Source organism: Balaenoptera acutorostrata, chromosome 4, assembly GCF_949987535.1.
Source record: "Balaenoptera acutorostrata chromosome 4, mBalAcu1.1, whole genome shotgun sequence".
Lineage (NCBI taxonomy): Eukaryota > Metazoa > Chordata > Mammalia > Artiodactyla > Balaenopteridae > Balaenoptera > Balaenoptera acutorostrata.
Window position 1 is genome coordinate 24,381,933 of NC_080067.1, and position 19,684 is coordinate 24,401,616.

General features: G+C 39.1%; 2 protein-coding genes, 1 non-coding gene and 1 pseudogene across 9 annotated transcripts in view; 2 read left to right on the forward strand and 2 right to left on the reverse strand.

Moving 5' to 3' along the window:
- Positions 1 to 19,684, reverse strand: part of CEP70 (centrosomal protein 70) — an 81,210-nt gene that overhangs the window by 10,658 nt on the left and 50,868 nt on the right. For all 7 annotated transcript variants that reach the window (XM_007170324.3, XM_057545280.1, XM_007170325.2 and 4 more), the window contains one exon: positions 13,127 to 13,232. In XM_007170324.3, the coding sequence (XP_007170386.1) occupies positions 13,127 to 13,232 (106 nt within the window). The remainder of the gene's footprint in view (positions 1 to 13,126; positions 13,233 to 19,684) is intronic.
- LOC114236321 (U6 spliceosomal RNA) lies at positions 1,601 to 1,707 on the forward strand. The gene has a single exon (XR_003622293.1). It is a non-coding gene; the product is annotated as a U6 spliceosomal RNA (small nuclear RNA).
- Positions 14,337 to 15,192, forward strand: LOC103013216 (mesencephalic astrocyte-derived neurotrophic factor). The gene has a single exon (XM_007170321.2). The coding sequence runs from the start codon at positions 14,404 to 14,406 to the stop codon at positions 14,941 to 14,943; it is 540 nt and encodes a 179-aa protein (XP_007170383.1). The 5' UTR covers positions 14,337 to 14,403; the 3' UTR covers positions 14,944 to 15,192.
- Positions 18,439 to 19,066, reverse strand: LOC114236318 (TM2 domain-containing protein 1-like; annotated as a pseudogene).

Sequence of the window (19,684 nt, forward strand, 5' to 3'; positions counted from 1 at the left end):
CTTATGATTCACCTACAGGGGCCACCAAAGGCTCCAAGCAGCATCCCTACCCGCCATGACAGTCTAAGCCCCATCGGATCTGCTGGATCCTGTGGCCCGAATGGCAGAGCAGCTTGCACCGCAGCCTGGACCGATGCAGAGCCTTCCCTTGTTCTGGGCCCCACTCAAAACTACTGCCTTTTCAGATCACTCAGTAAATGGGTTGGAGTAACACATCACGTGAGGAATATGTTACCTCCAAAATCCAAAGAGGCCTACAAGGTGTTGTGCCAGGTTTTTGGTTGTAAGAGGGGCCAGAGCAATAACTTATCCTTTACCTTAAAGGGAGATCTTGACATGCCCACACCACTTGAGCCCTAGAAGTTTCACTGAAGTAGAAGGCCCCTGAATTTTTGTTAGATTTATTTCCCATCCTTTAACATGCAAATGTCTTACCAAGAAGTTGCTACTTCTTGCTCAGTAGGTCCAATCAGCATAACGTCATCAATGTAATTGGCCAGTGTGATATCTTACAGAAGGGAAAGATGATCAAGATCCTTCCTTGTCAACTAAATTATGATATAGGGCTGGAGAGCTGATATACCCCTAAGGCATGACAGTGAAGGTATATTATTGGCTTTGCCAGTTTAAGCAAACCACTAGTGGTGGTCCTCATTGACAGGTATGGAGAAAAAAGAGTTTCTCATCTCATTTAGAAACATTCTCAGAAAAACCCAGAATAACGTTTGACCAAATATCTGGGCACCCTGTGGCCCAGTCAAGTTGATACATAAAATGAACCATCACAAACACCCATGTAATCACTACCTAGATTCAATAATTGTTAACATTTTACCATATTTGCTCACTCTATATTTTGAGCTGAACCATTTGAAGAAACTGCAGACATGATAACACTTCACTCTCATACATACTTAAGCATGCATCTCTTAAAAGTAGGCATATTCTTCTACAAAATCATGTCATTATTACAAACAAGAAAATTAACAATAATTTCCCCCACACACACCTACAGTCAGTATTTGACAAAGAAGGCAAAATATACAATGGATGAAAAAATGTCTCTTCAGCAAGTGGTGCTGGGAAAGCTGGACAGCTGCATGTAAATCAATGAAGTTAGAACACTCCATCACACCAGAAACAAAAAATAAACTCAAAATGGCTTAAAGACTTAAATATAAGACAGGACACCATAAGACTCCTAGAAGAGAACATAGGCAAAACATTCTCTGACATAAATTGTAGCAATGTTTTCTTAGGTCAGTCTCCCAAGGCAATAGAAATAAAAGCAAAAATAAACAAATGGGACCTAATCAACTTATAAGACTTTGCACAGCAAAAGAAACCATAAACAAAATGAACAGACAGCCTATGTACTGAGGGAAAATATTTGCAAATGATGTGACTGACAAGGGCTTAATTTCCAAAATACACAAACAACTCATACAACTGAATAACAAAAAAGCAAACAACCCAATCAAAAAATGGGCAGAAGACCTAAATAGACATTTCTCCAAAGACATATAGATGGCCAATAGGCACATGAAAAGATGCTCAACACTGCTAATTATTAGAGAAATGCAAATCAACACTACAATGAGTGCTCGCTTCGGCAGCACATACACTAAAATTGGAACAGCACAGAGAAGATTAGCATGGACCCTGTGCAAGGATGACAAGCAAATTCGTGAAGCGTTCCATATTTTTTTGTTATAAAGCAGAAACTAACACACCACTGTAAAGCAATTATACTCCAATAAAGATGTTAAAAAAAAAAAAAACTACAATGAGGTACCACCTCATGCTGGTCAGAATGGCCATCATTAAAATCTACAAATAACAAATGTTGGAGAGGGTATGGAGGAAAGGGAACCTTCCTACACTGTTGGTGGGAATGTAAGGTGGTGCAGCCACTGTGGAAAACAGTATGGAGGTTCCACAGAAAACTAAAAATAGAGTTACCGTATGATCCAGCAATCCCACTCTTGGGCATATATCCAGAGAAAACTATAATTCAAAAAGACACATGCACCTCAATATTCACAGCAGCACTATTTACAACAGCCAAGACATGGAAACAACCTAAATGTCCATCGACAGATGAATGGATAAAGAAGATGTGGTACATATATATACACAATGGAATACTACTCAGCCATAAAAAAAGAATGAAATAATGCCATTTGCAGCAACATGGATGGACCTGGAGATGATCATACTAAGTGAAGTAAGTCAGACAGAAAAGACAAATATCATATGATATCACTTATATGTGGAAGCTAAAATATGATATAAATAAATGTGTTTACAAAACAGAAACAGACTCACAGACATACAAAACAAACTTATGGTTATCAAAGGGGAAAGTTGGGGGAGGGATAAATAAGGAGTTTCAGATTAGCAGATACAAACTACTACATATAAAATAGGTAAACAACAAGGCCGTACCATATAGTACAGGGAACTATACTCAATATCTTGTAATAACCTATAATGAAAAAGAATATATATGGATATATACATAACTGAATAACTTTGTGGTACACCAGAAACTTAACGCATTATAATCAACTAGACTTCAAGAAAAAAATAATAAAAATAAAATAAAAACCCAATAATTCCCTAACATCATCAATGCTTGGACTGAAGTTTAAATATACTGATATGTATAATACGTGACTATAACCCCCGGGCCAAAAGGTATGAGTTCTAATTTATATATCATTCAAGGACAGGAAAGGGAGACTCAAAACATCCACTTTAAAGAGAGAAGAGTTGGTTGGGGCTTCCCTGGTGGTGCAGTGGTTGAGAATCTGCCTGCCGATGCAGGGGACACAGGGTTCGATCCCTGGTCCAGGAAGATCCCACGTGCCGTGGAGCAACTAAGCCCATACACCACAACTACTGAGCCGGTGCTCTAGAGCCCATGAGCCACAACTACTGAGCCCGCATGTCACAACTACTGAAGCCTGCATGCCTAGAGCCTGTGCTCTGCAACAAAGAGAAGGCATCACAATGAGAAGCTTGCGCACCGCAATGAAGAGTAGCCCCCGCTCACCACAACTACAAAAAGCCCGTGTGTAACAACGAAGACCCAGCGGAGCCAAAAATAAATTAATAAATTAATAAATCAAAAAAATACTTCTAAAACAAAAAGAGAGAAGAGTAAAGCCATTTCTTTTGTTTCCACCATCAAGCCCAGGCTATTTGATAAACAAAAATAAAAATAAATAAAAAACCAATAATTCCCTAATATCAGGGAATTATAAAGACAACATACCATTTTTATACTGAATTTTTGTCCTTACTCATACTTCAAGCTACAACTCACAGGTCTCCTGGTAATATGACTTGAGATGTTTATTTTGGAGCTTTTTAATTTTTAATTTATTTTTTAGTTCAAGAGAGTGTACTCAACATTTCACTTCTATTTAAACACATTCCACGGTTTCCCTGGTGGCGCAGTGGTTAAGAAGCCGCCTGCCAATGCAGGGGACACGGGTTCGAGCCCTGGTCCGGGAAGATCCCATGTGCCACAGAGCAACTAAGCCTGCGCACCACAACTACTGAGCCCACGCTCCACATTTACTGAAGCCCATGCGCCTAGAGCCCATGCTCTGCAACAAGAGAAGCCACCGCAATGAGAACCCCGTGCACCGCAACGAAGAATAGCCCCCACTCGCCACAACTAGAGAAAGCCTGAGCACAGCAACAAAGACCCAACACAGCCAAAAAAAAAAAATTTAAAAAAAAGACCCTAAACACATCTCTTTAATGGAAAAATTAATTAATTCCCCTCCATGGAATTATTATTGACAACAAAGTATATTCTTCTTCTTCTATTTGGGGGGGGGGTGAAGTATTAAAGGATAGCTTTATTACTTTGCCAGGCAAAGGGGGACACACTGGACTTCTGCCTCAAAAACCTGTGTCCTAATCCAAGAGGATTTTTTCTTTCTAATCTTTTTTTTTTTAACATCGTTATTGGAGTATAATTGCTTTACAATGTTGTGTTAGTTTCTGCTGTATAACAAAGTGAATCAGCTGTACATATAAATATATCCCCATACCTCCTCCCTCTTGCATCTCCCTCCTACCCTCCCTATCTCACCCCTGTAGGTGGTCACAAAGCACCAAGCTGATCTCCCTGTGCTATGCAGCTGCTTCCCACTAGCTATCTATTTTACATTTGGTAGTGTATATACGGCAATGCTACTCTCTCACTTAGTCCCAGCTTACCCCTCCCCCTCCCCGTGTCCTCAAGTCCATTCTCTATGTCTCCGTCTTTATTCCTGTCCTATCCCTAGGTTCATGAGAACCATTTTTTTTTAGATTTCATATATATATGTTAGCATACGGTATTTATTTTTCTCTTTCTGACTTACTTCACTCTGTATGACAGACAGACTCTAGGTCCATCCACCTCACTACAAATAACTCAATTTCTTTTCTTTTTATGGCTGAATAATATTCCATTGTATATATGTGCCACATCTTCTTTTTCCATTCATCTGTCGATGGACACTTACTTTGCTTACATGTCCTGGCAACTGTAACATGTGCTTCAATGAACATTGTGATACATGTCTCTTTTTGAATTATGGTTTTCTCAGGGTATATGCCCAGTAGTGGGATTGCTGGGTCATATGGTAGTTCTATTTTTAGTTTTTTGAGGAACCTCCATACTGTTCTCCATAGTGGCTGTATCAATTTACATTCCCACCAACAGTGCAAGAGGGTTCCCTTTTCTCCACACCATCTCCAGCATTTATTGTTTGTAGGCTTTTTGATGATGGCCATTCTGACTGGTGTGAGGTGATAGCTCACTGTGGTTTTGATTTGCCTTTCTCTAATGATTAGTGATGTTGAGCATCCTTTCATGTGTTTGTTGGCAATCTGTATATCTTCTTTGGAGAAATGTCTATTCAGGTCTTCTGCCCATTTTTGGATTCAGTTGTTTTTTTGATATTGAGCTGCATGAGCTGCTTGTATATTTTGGAGATTACTCCTTTGTCAGTTGCTTCGTTTGCAAATATTTTCTCCCATTCTGAGGGTTGTCTTTTCGTCTTGTTTACGGTTTCCTTTGCTGAGCAAAAGCTTTTAAGTTTCATTAGGTTCCATTTGTTTATTTTTCTTTTTATTTCCATTTCTCTAGGAGGTGGGTCAAAAAGGATCTTGCTCTGATTTATCTCATAGAGTGGTTGGCCAATGTTTTCCTCTAAGAGTTTTATAGTGTCTGGCCTTACATTTAGGTCTTTAATCCATTTTCAGTTTATATTTGTGTACGGTGTTAGGAAGTGTCCTAATTTCATTCTTTTACATGTAGCTGTCCAGTTTTCCCAGCACCACTTATCGAAGAGGCTGTCTTTTCTCCATTGTATATTCTTGCCTCCTTTATCAAACATAAGGTGACCATATGTGCATGGGTTTATCTCTGGGCTTTCTATCCTGTTCCATTGATCTGTATTTCTGTTTTTGTGCCAGTACCATAGTGTCTTGATTACTGTCGCTTTGTAATATAATCTAAAGTCAGGGAGCCTGATTCCTCCAGCTCCGTTTTTCTTTCTCAAGATTGCTTTGGGGGACTTCCCTGCTGACACAGTGGTTAAGAATCAGCCTGCCAATGCAGGGGACATGGGTTCGAGCCCTGGTGAGGGAAGATCCCACATGCCACGGAGCAACTAAGCCCGTGCTCCAAAACTACTGAGCCTGCGCTCTAGCACCCACGAACCACAACTACTGAGCCCATGTGCCACAACTACTGAAGCCACGTTGCACAACTTCTGAAGCCCGTGCACCTAGAGCCCGTGCTCCACAACAAGAGAAGCCACTGCAATGAGAAGCCCACGCACCACAACAAAGAGTAGCCCTCGCTCATCACCACAACTAGAGGAAGACCGCACCCAGCAATGAAGACTCAACACAGCCATAAATAAATAAATAAATAAATAAATAAATAAATAAATAAATAAATAATTTTATAAAAAAGAAAAAAAAGGATTGCTTTGGCTACTTGGGGTCTTTTGTGTTTCCACACAAACTAAAATTTTTTGTTCTAGTTCTGTGAAAAATGCCTTTGGTAGTTTGATAGGGACTGCACTGAATCTGCAGATTGCTTTGGGTAGTATAGTCATTTTCACAATATTGATTCTTCCAATCCAAGAACATGGTATATCTCTCCATCTGTTTGTATCATCTTTAGTTTCTTTCATCAGCGTCTTATAGTTTTCTGCATACAGGTCTTTTGTCTCCTTAAGTAGGTTTATTCCTAGGTATTTTATTCTTTTTGTTGCAGTGGTAAATGGGAGTGTTTCCTTATTTTCTCCTTCAGATTTTTTGTCGTTAGTTTATAGGAATGCAACAGATTTCTGTGCATTAATTTTGTATCCTGCTACTTTACCAAATTCATTGATAGCTCTAGTAGTTTTCTGGTAGCATCTTTAGGATTCTCTATGTATAGTATGTCATCTGCAAACAGTGACAGTTTTACTTCTTTTCCGATTTGGATTCCTTTTATTTCTTTTTCTTCTCTGACTAACATAGCTAAAACTGCCAAAACTAAGTTGAATAATAGTGGTGAGAGTGGGCAACCTTGTCTTGTTCCTGATCTTAGAGGAAATGGTTTCAGTTTCTCACCACTGAGAACGTTGGCTGTGGGTTTGTCATATATGGCCTTTATTATGCTGAGGTAGGTTCCCTCTATGCCCACTTTCTGGAGAGTTTTTATCATAAATGGGTGTTGAATTTTGTCAAAAGCTTTTTCTGCATCTATTGAGATGATCATATGGTTTTTATCCTTCAATTTGTTAATATGGTGTATCACATTGATTGATTTGCATATATTGAAGAATCCTTGCATCCTGGGATAAACCCCACTTGATCATGGTGTATGATTCTTTTAATGTGCTGTTGGATTCTGTTTGCTAGTATTCTGTTGAGGATTTTTGTATCTATGTTCATCAGTGATACTGACATGTAGTTTTCTTTCTTTGTGACATCTTTGTCTGGTTTTGGTATCAGGGTGATTGTGGCCTCGTAGAATGAGTTTGGGAGTGTTCCTCCCTCTACTATATTTAGGAAGCGTTTGAGAAGCATAGGTGTTAGCTCTTCTTTAAATGTCTGATAGAATTCGCCTGTGAAGCCATCTGGTCCTGGACTTCTCTTTGTTGGAAGATTTTTAATCACAGTTTCAATTTCAGTGCTTGTGATTGGTCTGTTTATATTTTCTATTTCTTCCTGGTTCAGTCTCGAAAGGTTGTACTTTTCTAAGAATTTGTCCATTTCTTCCAGGTTGCCCATTTTATTGGCATATAGTTGCTTGCAGTAGTCTCTCATGATCCTCTGTATTTCTGCAGTGTCAGTTATTACTTCTTTTTCATTTCTAATTTTGTTGATTTGCGTCTTCTCCCTTTTTTTCTTGATGAGTCTGGCTAATGGTTTATCAATTTGTTCATCTTCTCAAAGAACCATTTTTTAGCTTCATTGATCTTTGCTATTGTTTCCTTCATTTCTTTTTCATTGATTTCTGATCTGATCTTCATGATTTCTTTCCTTCTGCTAACTTTGGGGGTTTTTTGTTCTTCTTTCTCTAATTGCTTTAGGTGTAAGGTTAAGTTGTTTGAGATTTTTCTTGTTTCTTGAGGTAGGCTTGTATAGCTATAAACTTCCCTCTTAGAACTGCTTTTACTGCATCCCACAGGTTTTGTGTCATAGTGTTTTCACTGTCATTTGTTTCTAGGTATTTTTTGGTTTCCTCTTTGATTTCTTCAGTGATCTCTTGGTTATTTAGTAGCATATTGTTTAGCCTCCATGTGTTTAAACTATTTTTTACAGGTTTTTTTCCCTGTAATTGATATCTAGTCTCATAGCGTTATGGTCAGAATAGATACTTGATACTATTTCAATATTCTTACATTTACCGAGGCTTGATTTGTGACCCAAGATATGATCTATCCTGAAGAATGTTCCATGACTACTTGAAAAGAAAGTGTATTCTGTTGTTTTTGGATGGAATGTCCTGTAAGTATCAATGAAGTCCATCTGGTCTATTGTGTCATTTAAAGCTTATGTTTCCTTATTAATTTTCTGTCTGGATGATCTGTCCATTGGTGTAAGTGAGGTGTTAAAGTCCCCCACTATGAATCTGTTACTCTTGATGTCCCCTTTTATGGCTGTTAGCACTTGGCTTATGTACTGAGGTGCTCCTATGTTGGGTGCATAAATATTTACAATTGTTATATCTTCTTCTTGGATTGATCCCTTGATCATTATGTAGTGTCTTTGTCTCTTGTAATAATCTTTATTTTAAAGTCTATTTTGTCTGATATGAGTATTGCTATTCCAGCTTTTTTTTGATTTCCATTTGCATGGAATATCTTTCTCCATCCCCTCACTTTCAGTCTGTATGTGTCCCTAGGTCTGAAGTGGGTCTCTTGCAGACAGCATATATACAAGTCTTGTTTTTGCATCCATTCAGCCAGTCTGTGTCTTTTGGTTGGAGCATTTAATCCATTTACATTTAAGTTAATTATCAATATGTGTGTTCCTATTACCATTTTCCTAATTGTTTTGGGTTTGTTTTGGTCGGTCTTTTCCTTCTCTTGTGTTTCTTGCTTAGAGAAGTTCCTTTAGCATTTGTTGTAAAGCTGGTTTGGTGGTGCTGAATTCTCTTAACTTTTGTCTGTAAAGGTTTTAACTTCTCCTTTGAATCTGAATGAGATCCTTGCTGGGTAGAGTAGTCTTGGTTGTAGGTTTTTTCCCTTTCATCAGTTTAAATATGTCCTGCCACTCCCTTCTGGCTTGCAGAGTTCCTGCTGAAAGGTCAGCTGTTAACCTTATGGGGATTCCGTTGTATGTTATTTGTTGTTTTTCCCTTGCTGCTTTTAATATTTTTTCTTTGTATGTAATTTTTGATAGTTTGATTAATATGTGTCTTGGCGTGTTTCTCCTTGGATTTATCCTGTATGGGACTCTCTGCGCTTCCTGTACTTGATTGACTATTTCCTTTCCCATGTTAGGGAAGTTTTCAACTATGATCTCTTCAAATATTTTTTCTTTTTTTAAACATCTTTATTGGAGTATAATTGCTTTACAATGTTGTGTTAGTCTCTGCTGTATAACAAAGTGAATCAGCTATATGTATACATATATCCCCATATCCCTCCATCTTGCATCTCCCTGGCACCCTCCCTATCTAGATGGTCACAAAGCACCGAGCTGATCTCCCCATGCTATGCAGCTGCTTCCAACTAGCTATTTTACATTCTTCAAATATTTTCTCAGACCCTTTCTTTTTCTCTTCTTCTTCTGGGGCCCCTATAACTCAAATGTTGGTGCGTTTAATGTTGTCCCAGAGGTCTCTGAGACTGTCTTCAATTCTTTTCATTCTTTTTTCTTTATTCTGCTCTGTGGCAGTTATTTCCACTATTTTATCTTCCAGGTCATTTATCTGTTCTTCTGCCTCAGTTATTCTGCTATTGATTCCTTCTAGGGAATTCTTAATTTCATTTATTGTGTTGTTCATCATTGTTCATTTGCTCTTTAGTTCTTCTAGGTCCTTGTTAAACATTTCTTGTATCTTCTCCATTCTATTTCCGAGATTTTAGACCATCTTTACTATCATTACTCTGAATTCTTTTTCAGGTAGACTGCCTGTTTCCTCCTCCTTTGTTTGGTCAGGTGGGTTTTTACCTTGCTCCTTCACCTGCTGCATATTCCTCTGTCTTCTCATTTTAACTTACTGTGTTTGGGGTCTCCTTTTCACAGGCTGCAGGTTCATAGTTCCCATTATTTTTGGTGTCTGCCCCCAGTGGGTAAGGTTGGTTCAGTCGCTTGTGTAGGCTTCCTGGTGGAGGGGACTGGTGCCTGTGCTCTGGTGGGTGGGGCTGGATCTTGTGCTTCTGGTGGGCAGAGCCACATCTGGTGGAATACCTGTGTATCTTTTTTTCTTTTCCTTCGTGCTTGTCTAGTTTCACTTGAAGTGCACCCCGCTCTTCAGACGAGAGTTCCTAGTGTGAAACGGCTGTGCCCATCACCTCAGCTTGGCAGGCCATCTACTGAGCACTATGCTCCACACTGCAACTGATCTGGGAGGATTTGATGAGGGGTTTTATAACAGTGGTTCAAAGGTGGGGTCTTTGACAAGATTAGGGTGTGAGCAGGGCCTTCACTCTTTTAATCTCATCTCTCCTAATCGTGATGATCTTCTCTGGTCCCTTCAATCCTGCCTCAGGTGGTTTCTTGGCTCCGCCTCCCTTGATTAGCAACTGTTCAAATCTGCCCTTTGGAATTCAGGGAAGGTCATGGATGCTGAAGTCTTGCCTTGGTTTGTAGAAGCCAAACCTCTAGATGGACAGATTAAGGGAGTGAGCATGTTGGGACTATCCACTCTCAGTCTTCTCACTTGCATATCCACATAAGAAAGACGAAGGATAAATAAAAGGAAGATCATTTAAAATCCAATTTAGTGTGAATTTTGTTTTAATCTTGTGTCTTGAAGAGACGCAAATTCAAAGGAAAAAAAAGATGGAATTCAAAGGTAATTCAGGGTATGGAGAGCAGCTCACAATGAGGAATCCAGAGTGATTATTCCATTTGCATGTGAGGTTAGTGGCTGGACTTTTTTTTTTTTTTAATGATTCTTCTGGCAATTACAGTATCTGATTTCTGGAGCTTTAGTGGAGGGGGCTCTGTGTAGAGAAGCTGGGGGCCGGCTCTGTCCCTCCATGGAGCATGGTCATTCCCAAAAAGTCCCCTTCTGGCTCGGAACACCTGGGCGATAGCACACTAGCTATAGCTAGATAGCACACTGTTTCACACTAGCACCTGGCCTCCGGAGAGGGGTGGCCAGTGGCCGAGAATGAGGGTTTTCCTTTCCTGCAAAGCAGGATTAATAATCCGTCTCAGAGGGTTTTGAAGTGCACGACTCTTCATTGCAAAGGGAAATGCATCTGGATACCAGCACTTCTGGATGGTGGTACCCAAAAATCATCCAGACAAGCACGTTCAATAGAGCAAAACCCCAAGATTTCCTAGAGGTCTATATTCTTCTTTATAACTTAGCCACACTCTGATGACTGGCAGCAAAAGATGTATTAACAATGAATAAATGGCAAAATAAAAAATTCCCAGAGAGACTAGAATTTATGAAAGAAAAGTCACAATACAGGTCTCATCTTATTCAGAAAGAGTTTGCAGGTACTGACAAACTCTTGGTATGGGTTAAAAAAAAAAAAAAAAAAAGGTTTTTAAGGGTAATCCTTACAAGAATAGAAAAGAATTAAGATGATGACTGTCCTAACTAGTTGAAGAGAAAAGAAGAGCAAAGGAATCTCCACCTAGCAAATCTCAGGAAAGAAAAGAATGGAACAAGAAACCATGTAAATAGAAAACAGAAAGTAAGATATCAGGAATAAAAGCAGATATATAAGTTGGTCTCAGTGTCCATGAATGGTTTAATTCCCCTGTTGAAAGAACAAAGCCTCTCAAAGTAAATCTAAGAAACAAAATGAAATTTAGTTATATAGTGGATACAAGAGAGTTATCTAAAACAAAACAGTTTTCACAAAGGTGCCTGAACATAAAGTCAACACAGAGATGTATGAAGAACCAGCAACAATCAATTAGAAAATGTAATGGAAAAAGGATCCTATTCATAATAGCAATAAAAGTTATAAGATAACTAGATAACCTAGGAAATAAACAGAACAAAAAATAGGCAAAAGCTAAATTTAAAAATATATAAAACTTTATTGAAAGCTAGAAAGGAAGACCCAAAGAAAATTAGAGACATATTTCTGAGTGAGATGATTCAAAACTGTAAATGTGGTGACTTCCCTGGTGGTCCAGTGGCTAAGACTCCACGCTCCCAATGCAGGGGGCCCAGATTCGATCCCTATTCAGGGAACTAGATCCCACATGCCGCAACTAAGAGTTCTCATGCTGCAATAAAGATCCCGCATGCCGCAACTAAGACCTGGCGCAGCCAAATAAATAAATAAATAAATATTTTTTTAAAACTGTAAATGTGTTATTTTTCCAAATATTAGTCTAAAACATTAACTCAATTTCAGCTCATCTCAATGGGATCTATTTTTGAATTTGACAAGTTATTCATACAGGAAAATAAATGTGCTAAAAATATATCCAAGGAAAAAATTTAAAAGAACAATAACAAGACACTTACCTTAAAAGGTATCAAAACCTACTATAAAACTACAGAAATTAGTATAGAAATGGAAGAGACTAGTCTAGAAACAAACCTATGCATCTAAGGGCATATGGTATATGATATACGTTTCAATTCAATAAAGTAGAGAAAGAATGGTCAACTAGAAGCTGCAAACTCAAATGCCTATAGAAGCCAGGTAAGAGCATAAATGAGTGAAGCAAGGACGGGGTGGGACTGTGGCTAACTGAAGAGCACATGCCCATACGTGACAGGGGAAAGGCCTAATTCTGTGTTGATAACGACTATGCAAGAATTTGCTGCCAGATTCTTTGGCTTTTTAAGAGAAACTAGAAATAAGGACTTAAATAAAAATCTCTTAATTAAAAAAAAATTAGTAATTAATTCAAAGTTTAAAAAAACCTGTATGGGCCCAATAAAATATGAGTGCAGGCCCAGTTCAGTCAGTAAACTACCAGGCTTAATTGCTCATTTATTCAATAATAAATGGTCTATAAATCAAGTACAGTTAGATCTTTACATCATACCACATAGAAAATTAAATTTCAGATGGACTAAATATCTAAATTTTAAAAAAGCATACAAGAACCTTAAGAAATAGATTTACTTGTATAATAATAATATCAACAAGAGCAAAAACAAAAACAATAAAAAGGGAAATGGCTTAAGCAGGTAGAGAAAAGGATTATAAAATCTGTTAAAATCTTACCAGCTTTTCACTACCCTACTTTGAACTAGGCCAAAGTCTCTTTTCAAGGGTAAGACAAATTCTCAGTCAAGTTACCAACTTTTAGCCAGTAGCATGTCACGCCAAGACAAGACAGGCTAAGCAACACAAATAAAGGATACAAGTATTCCTTACCAATTGATAATTTGTTATACTGTGATTGTAACCAAGGTTCACTGTAAACACCAGTCTTTCTGTCAACTGTTCAATACCTGAAAGTATCTCTGGTCAATTAGGGTCTGCTGCTGGTTATCTTTGCTGGGCTCATCTTTTCCCTCTTTGTCCTCAGCCTTTTTTTGACTGATAAGATCCTGTAATCTAAAGGGGAAAAAAACCAAGATAATACAAAATGCTTTACTAGACACTGGATTAAGATGACAAAATAAGCCAATGATCCAGCTACCCTCCCAAAAGCTTTGTCATTTTCCATATATATGTGTGTTTATGTGCATGCACATACATGCATATATGCATACATAAATTTTTTTAAAATTTTAAGCCATGTTGTCACTGGAAAACAAGAAGACCCTCTTAATAGACACAATATAGAAGGAATCCCTGAAAACTAAAGGGATCAGACTGATGAAGAAAGTTCTAACCATTCCCCAGCACTTATAAAAAATAGAAGAGGAAAGAACTACAGTAAAGGGTGAAAGCAACTTCCAAGGTGCTCCAAGCTTGATGCTGTAGGTAAGGGAATCAACAAACAATGGGTAGGGAAAACAGTTTGGGCACTGCAGCAGCAAGAGCTAGGCAGTTTGGTCCTTCCTTCTTCATACGTCTCTTGTGCCAAAGAGAAGACAACAGTGATACCTGCCAGTCAAGAGGGCATGAAAACCCAAGAGACCATTGTCTCAGGTGGCTACCAGAACTCTGGGGGAAAGTCTCTTTGTCCAGAAACCTAAAAACATGAGTGTATCCACCTAGTAGCCCTTCTCCAAATATCTCTGAAGTCAAAGTTGTAGTAAACATTTCTCCCCCACCCACCATGCCTTAGAAAAAAGTCTCTTATTAAACCCACTTCAAATTAACCAGTACGCCTATCAGTTTCCTGTGGAACCCTGACCCATTAAACTGATTCCAACACTCGTTAATAAGCTTGACTTGCTGTTTGCAAAATAGAATAGCGATATTCTATCTTGTCATTTGCCTACTAAAAAACAGTGGCTTCCCACTACTTTTAGAACTAAATCCAATCTCCTTGGGTTAGGTTTGAACTTCTCCATGCTGGTAGTCCTAACCCAATATTCCTCCCGACTCCTTTCTTACCTCATCTCTTATTACCACCTTACAATTATCTCCTTCACTCACATGTATTCCCCTTGATCTTCACTCAATTGCTTTTCTCTGCTCTCTGGTGAGCATATGCCAGAAACAAAATAAACAAAATTAGCTCTAGATAAAAAGTCAACCTCCGAGGAAGCGCTGCTCTGCGGGCGCGGTTTAGTCGGGCGGCGGCGGCGGCGGCGGCGGCGGCGGGTAGAGGAGGATGTGGGCCACGCATGGGCTGGCGGTGGCGCTGGCTCTGAGCGTGCTGCCGGGCAGCCGGGCGCTGCGACCGGGTGACTGCGAAGTTTGTATTTCTTATCTGGGAAGATTTTACCAGGACCTCAAAGACAGAGGTGTCACATTCTCACCAGCCTCTATTGAAAAAGAACTTATAAAGTTCTGCCGTGAAGCAAGAGGCAAAGAGAATCGGTTGTGCTACTACATTGGGGCCACAGATGATGCAGCCACCAAGATCATCAACGAGGTGTCAAAGCCCCTGGCCCACCACATCCCTGTGGAGAAGATCTGTGAGAAGCTCAAGAAGAAGGACAGCCAGATCTGTGAGCTAAAATACGACAAGCAGATCGACCTGAGCACAGTGGACCTGAAGAAGCTTCGAGTTAAAGAGCTAAAGAAGATCCTGGACGACTGGGGAGAGACGTGCAAAGGCTGTGCAGAAAAGTCTGACTACATCCGGAAGATTAATGAACTGATGCCTAAATACGCCCCCAAGGCAGCCAGTTCACGGACTGATTTGTAGTCTACCCGATGCCTGCTGCACCTGAGGGGAAAAACACTTCGTCTGTGTCTGCCCCAAACACCCTTTTTGTAATTTATTTTTTAGGCAGGCTCCTGACAAAGTCAGGCTTGAAGCCTGGAGCTTTCCTGATGATGCTGGGTCCACAGCGCCCCCTTGGGGGGGATTCACTTTGTTCTGTTGCCGATTTACTCTAGGACTTCAAAGTATGTCTGAGATTTTTTTATTAAAGGAAGAAAATTTCTAGCTGTCCTTGAAGAATTAAAGTGAATACTGAAAAAAAAAAAAAAGTCAACCTCCTTCCTCTAATAGACACAGAGACCTCACAATCTATTTTCCACTTGAGTTCCCATCTATTTAGCATATTCACATATTTGGCAGTTTTGCCTAAAGGCAGTGCCAGGAGCATACTGTCTAGAATACAAAAGTGACACAGAAAAGCCAACAGCTCTATAGTGGGACTACAAGTAAACTGACATATCTGAATTTAAATGTTAGTTAACCTTTCATTCAGGTGGAAAAGTTTAATTTATCAATGAACTGTTTGCAAGTATGATTAATAAATATTATACTATGGATATACAATATTTTAACTGCCAGTATAGTAACCTGAATATATCATTGCATGTATCCCAGCTTACAGTCACTCTGGGAAATGAAATGTGATTCAATTAATTAGGTGAATAAAGAGATACCCTCAATGTAATAACGATAATAACTAACATATATTGGGAGCCTGGTGATGACGATAATTAGTGTTTATTGAGAAACTTCTCTATGCAGGAACTCTTCTAAGCACTCACATGTATTAATTTATTTAATCCCATTGTTTTTCTAAATTTACAGAAGGTAAGCATTAGTAAAAGCTAGGGATTCATGGGGAATTGACCTTTGGTTCACCTAGTCTCACAGTAAATATTTGCCACAGCATAATACTCCTGAAAACTTTTGTATTCTGCAAAACCACACATGTGAAGATAACAGGGTTCAGGAGAAAAGTAAGTGTTAGCAACCAGACTATTTAAAACTGATGCAGCTTTATAACTAGACAACTAACAAAAACAATAATTGGTGCCTCAGGAGGTAAGTCAGACAGCTCAAGTATGTCTGGAGGTTGCCTCAGGCAGTATTACAAATGCATAGCCAACAGAGCAGAAATGTTGGCTTGAGGATGCCAAAACTATGAAGATCGAAGTGGAGCTCCTGGCCAAAGAAGCTGAGGTTAAAATAGGTGAGGAAAGAAGTGCAACCTGCCTCCAGCCTATAGTCTGTCTAATGCTGAGGGTCAGGGAGGGAGCCCTGGGTGCAGTTTCTCATTTTAAATTTTCTTAAGATAGATCTGAAAGGGCAGGTGCCTATGTACTAGCAAAGCTTTCCCCTTCCTGAAGTCTATACTATACTGCTATTCTAACTCCTTGTACCTAGGGGAAGAGTGCATGTAAACAATGCAACTTCTATGTTATACTATTAATCATTCCCTTATTTTCCAATTGCATATGACTTAATTGGTGTTTTAGAAACCTGTGTTTGAACAGAATATGCTGTACTCAGAAATAGTCCAGGGTTGTTTTATAGTCTCCAGAGTAGTGAGCAGAGCCTGAAGGCCATAAAAATCCCCTAAAAAGGCTAAGGAATTCTTCACATACTTAGCAGACACCCATTCCACAATGCTAGCAGCAACAGCTATGTTTCTTTGTGGAGTCTGGGAAATCCAGAACACTGCACTCCCAACTTAAAACACTGTGTTGATAAGTTTCTATGTGCAGACACTTTATAGCTTTTAACTGTGTCTGTTGAAGCCTTTCCATAATCTCATGGTGACTCCTGTTCTGGAGTGCTCTTTGGGGGATGGATGGGGGAGCCTTAACTAAAATACTGTTTCCGCTCTGACTCAGTATTTTTCCACTTCCTGCCCTTCCCCTAGGCCCATGAAACAACAGGAGTCATGTGTGCAGCATGTCACTGACTGACCCTTACCTGGTGCCATTCCATGGGGAAAAATGGAACACCGAGGAGCCAGTCCTTTTCGGGCCTCTTTCTTATATTAGTGCAGTAAGTCAGTAAAGCCTTGATTGTTAATTTCAGTTTGGCTCATCGTCCTAACTGACCACCTCAACTCCCGTCAGCTCAACACTAGGCTGATGAAATTCTGATTTTATTTTCTTCTAGCAAAATATAAATACCACTGAAAAATTAAATGGAATTAGTGTAGTTCCTTTGGTTATCTTGCACTGGCAGACCTATTTGATCACTTCCCAGCAACAGAATTTTATAACCAACTTGTTTGTAATATTAACTCAAACAAGAAGCTTTCCCATGTTAAATTAATATAATTTGATATTGAAGATTGGTTAGTTGAAAGGTAACTACAGACTAAAGCAAAAAATTTAATTTTCTCTAGTTATAAAAGGGAAAGAGGGACTTCCCTGGTGGCGCCATGGTTAAAAATCTGCCCGCCAATACAGGGGACACAGGTTCAAGCCCCGGTCCGGAAAGATCCCACATGCCGCGGAGCAACTAAGCCTGTACGCCACAACTACTGAGCCCATGCACCACCACTACTGAAGCCCTCATGCCTAGAGCCCGTGCTCCGCAACAAGAGAAACCACTGCAATGAGAAGCCTGCGCACCGCAACGAAGAGTAGCCCCCACTCACCACAACTAGAAAAAGCCTGTGCGCAGCAACCAAGACCCAACGCAGCCATAAATAAACAAATAATAAATAAGTTTCTTAAAAAAAAGGGGGGGGAGAAACTTTCCCCTCCTTTTCTTGTAGCATTTCCTTTGGAAAACCTATAGTTATAAATCCTTTCTAAGAAGTACGTAGATCTTGTTAAAATTTACGTAAGCCTCCTGCCAATTTTATATCCTAGCAATGTCTTTCTTGGGTACCTTAGAACCATCTCTTCGAAAGGTGGACATCAGGGAAGAGGGTGCCTTGTCCCCTTTTCCCTGTTGGAGCTTAGCCTATGCTCCTAGCTCTAAATTGTAACTTCCTCCTTGTCATGAAGGTACGTTTCATTTTTCCTTTAGCTAAAGACAATTCCATGTATGTGATGGACTGCATATCTGCCTGGCTATATTAAAGGGTGAGATTTCTTTCAGTCTTTGAAATCTCTTTAGCAGATTGCCTCTAATGCACACTGCAGTCTGGCTGGATATTTATTCCAACTGTTATATAAAACTGTTTCTTTTTTTTCCTACATATGTGGAGAGAATTCACTGGGTTGACAGGAGATTTTTTTTTTTTAATTTTTTGAACAGTCATACTTTTATTTTTCAGAAGCAAAAAGGACGAGTGGCAACTTGCCTTTGGAAAATACATTAATATCAGAGTAATAAGCTATCTATCTTATAGAGAGAGTAGCCTAAGAAAGGCTGTATTATCATATAAATCTCAAAGTTCTATTAAATAAATCTCAGAATAATATGTTTTTAACTGACACAACAAAACAAAAACATCAGCAACAACAAAAAATTAAACAGAATCCATAATGTGGTATGTGAAGACGGAAAAAGGAAAATCTGGAAATCTACACACTGAGAGTTCTCTATTAAAATCAAGGAGGCCCAAATCTGTTTCTTTTAAACAACATTTATGGATATAACTGCGTTTTTCTAAATGTCTCATTGGTAATACTCAGTCTCGTAAGTCTGGTTCCATAATAATCTATAATGTAACTACTTCCATCTGAAGGTCCAACAATCAATCTGCATTGAAATAAGAATGAAATCAAGTAGGCTCCCAATTCCACAAAATCCTACAGTGCAAAACTTTAACAAACACATTTCGGCAAGATATGGGCTTGAGAAAACCAATTTCGTTTCCAGTAAAATGTGTTTCATTGCCACCAAAATCCTTACAAGTTATGTTAGGTGCTGGAAAACATGGAACATGAGCTGTGTAGTTTGTACAGTTAACTGGTTCTTGTGTAGCATCATTTATTTTTGGATCTTTACAAATATTTTTTCCCACTTTGAGGTCCTCGCACTTAAGTGACTCCTCGCTGCCGCCGGCGGCAGCTCCCCAAGGTCCCGTGGTTACTGACACGGCCCACAGGACAGCCAGGAGCCGAGCAGCAGCAGTCTCGGAAGCAACCGGCCCGGAGGGCCAAGCGGCCGCCATGCTGGGGACCGGTGCATCCCCCTGGAGATTTTTATTTTTGATTATTCCCTAACATCACAGTAGTTCTTCGAAAAAAATATTCTACCTATGCCCCTGCAGAAAATAAAAATATGAAAATTTTTTACGTTGAAAAAGTTTTTTTCATTGGGTGTTTTGTTTGGTTTTAATTATCAGTGTGGTGGTTAAGAGAGAGCTTGAGAGTCCAAAATGCTTGGGTTTGGATCTGATTTCTTTCCAAGTTCTTCCACGTACCACCTGTGCGATATGGGCAAGTTATCTAACATTCCTAATTCTCTGTTTCACATCTAGATACTACAAAAGTTCCAAACTTAAAAACAAATTAATGATAGATTTTTTAAAATTCCAAATGTAAATTTCTAAAAACACAAATCCTTTCTTCAAAACACAAATCATTTCTTCAAAATTCAACAGAAATATATAGCAGGGATTGGTTCTGAATCACAATTTTAAAGTCTAATACTGAAGTCACTCTAAAAACCAGTTCCCAAATGAATAACATAAAACATATACACAATCAAATCTCATTATTCATGGTAGTTATACTCTATAAAGTCACCATGTACACTGAATTAGTGAAGACTGAACCACTGCTGCTAG

Coding starts and splice junctions, on each gene's coding strand:
- LOC103013216 (XM_007170321.2), top strand. CDS start 14,404: ATGTGGGCCACGCATGGGCTGGCGGTGGCGCTGGCTCTGAGCGTGCTG.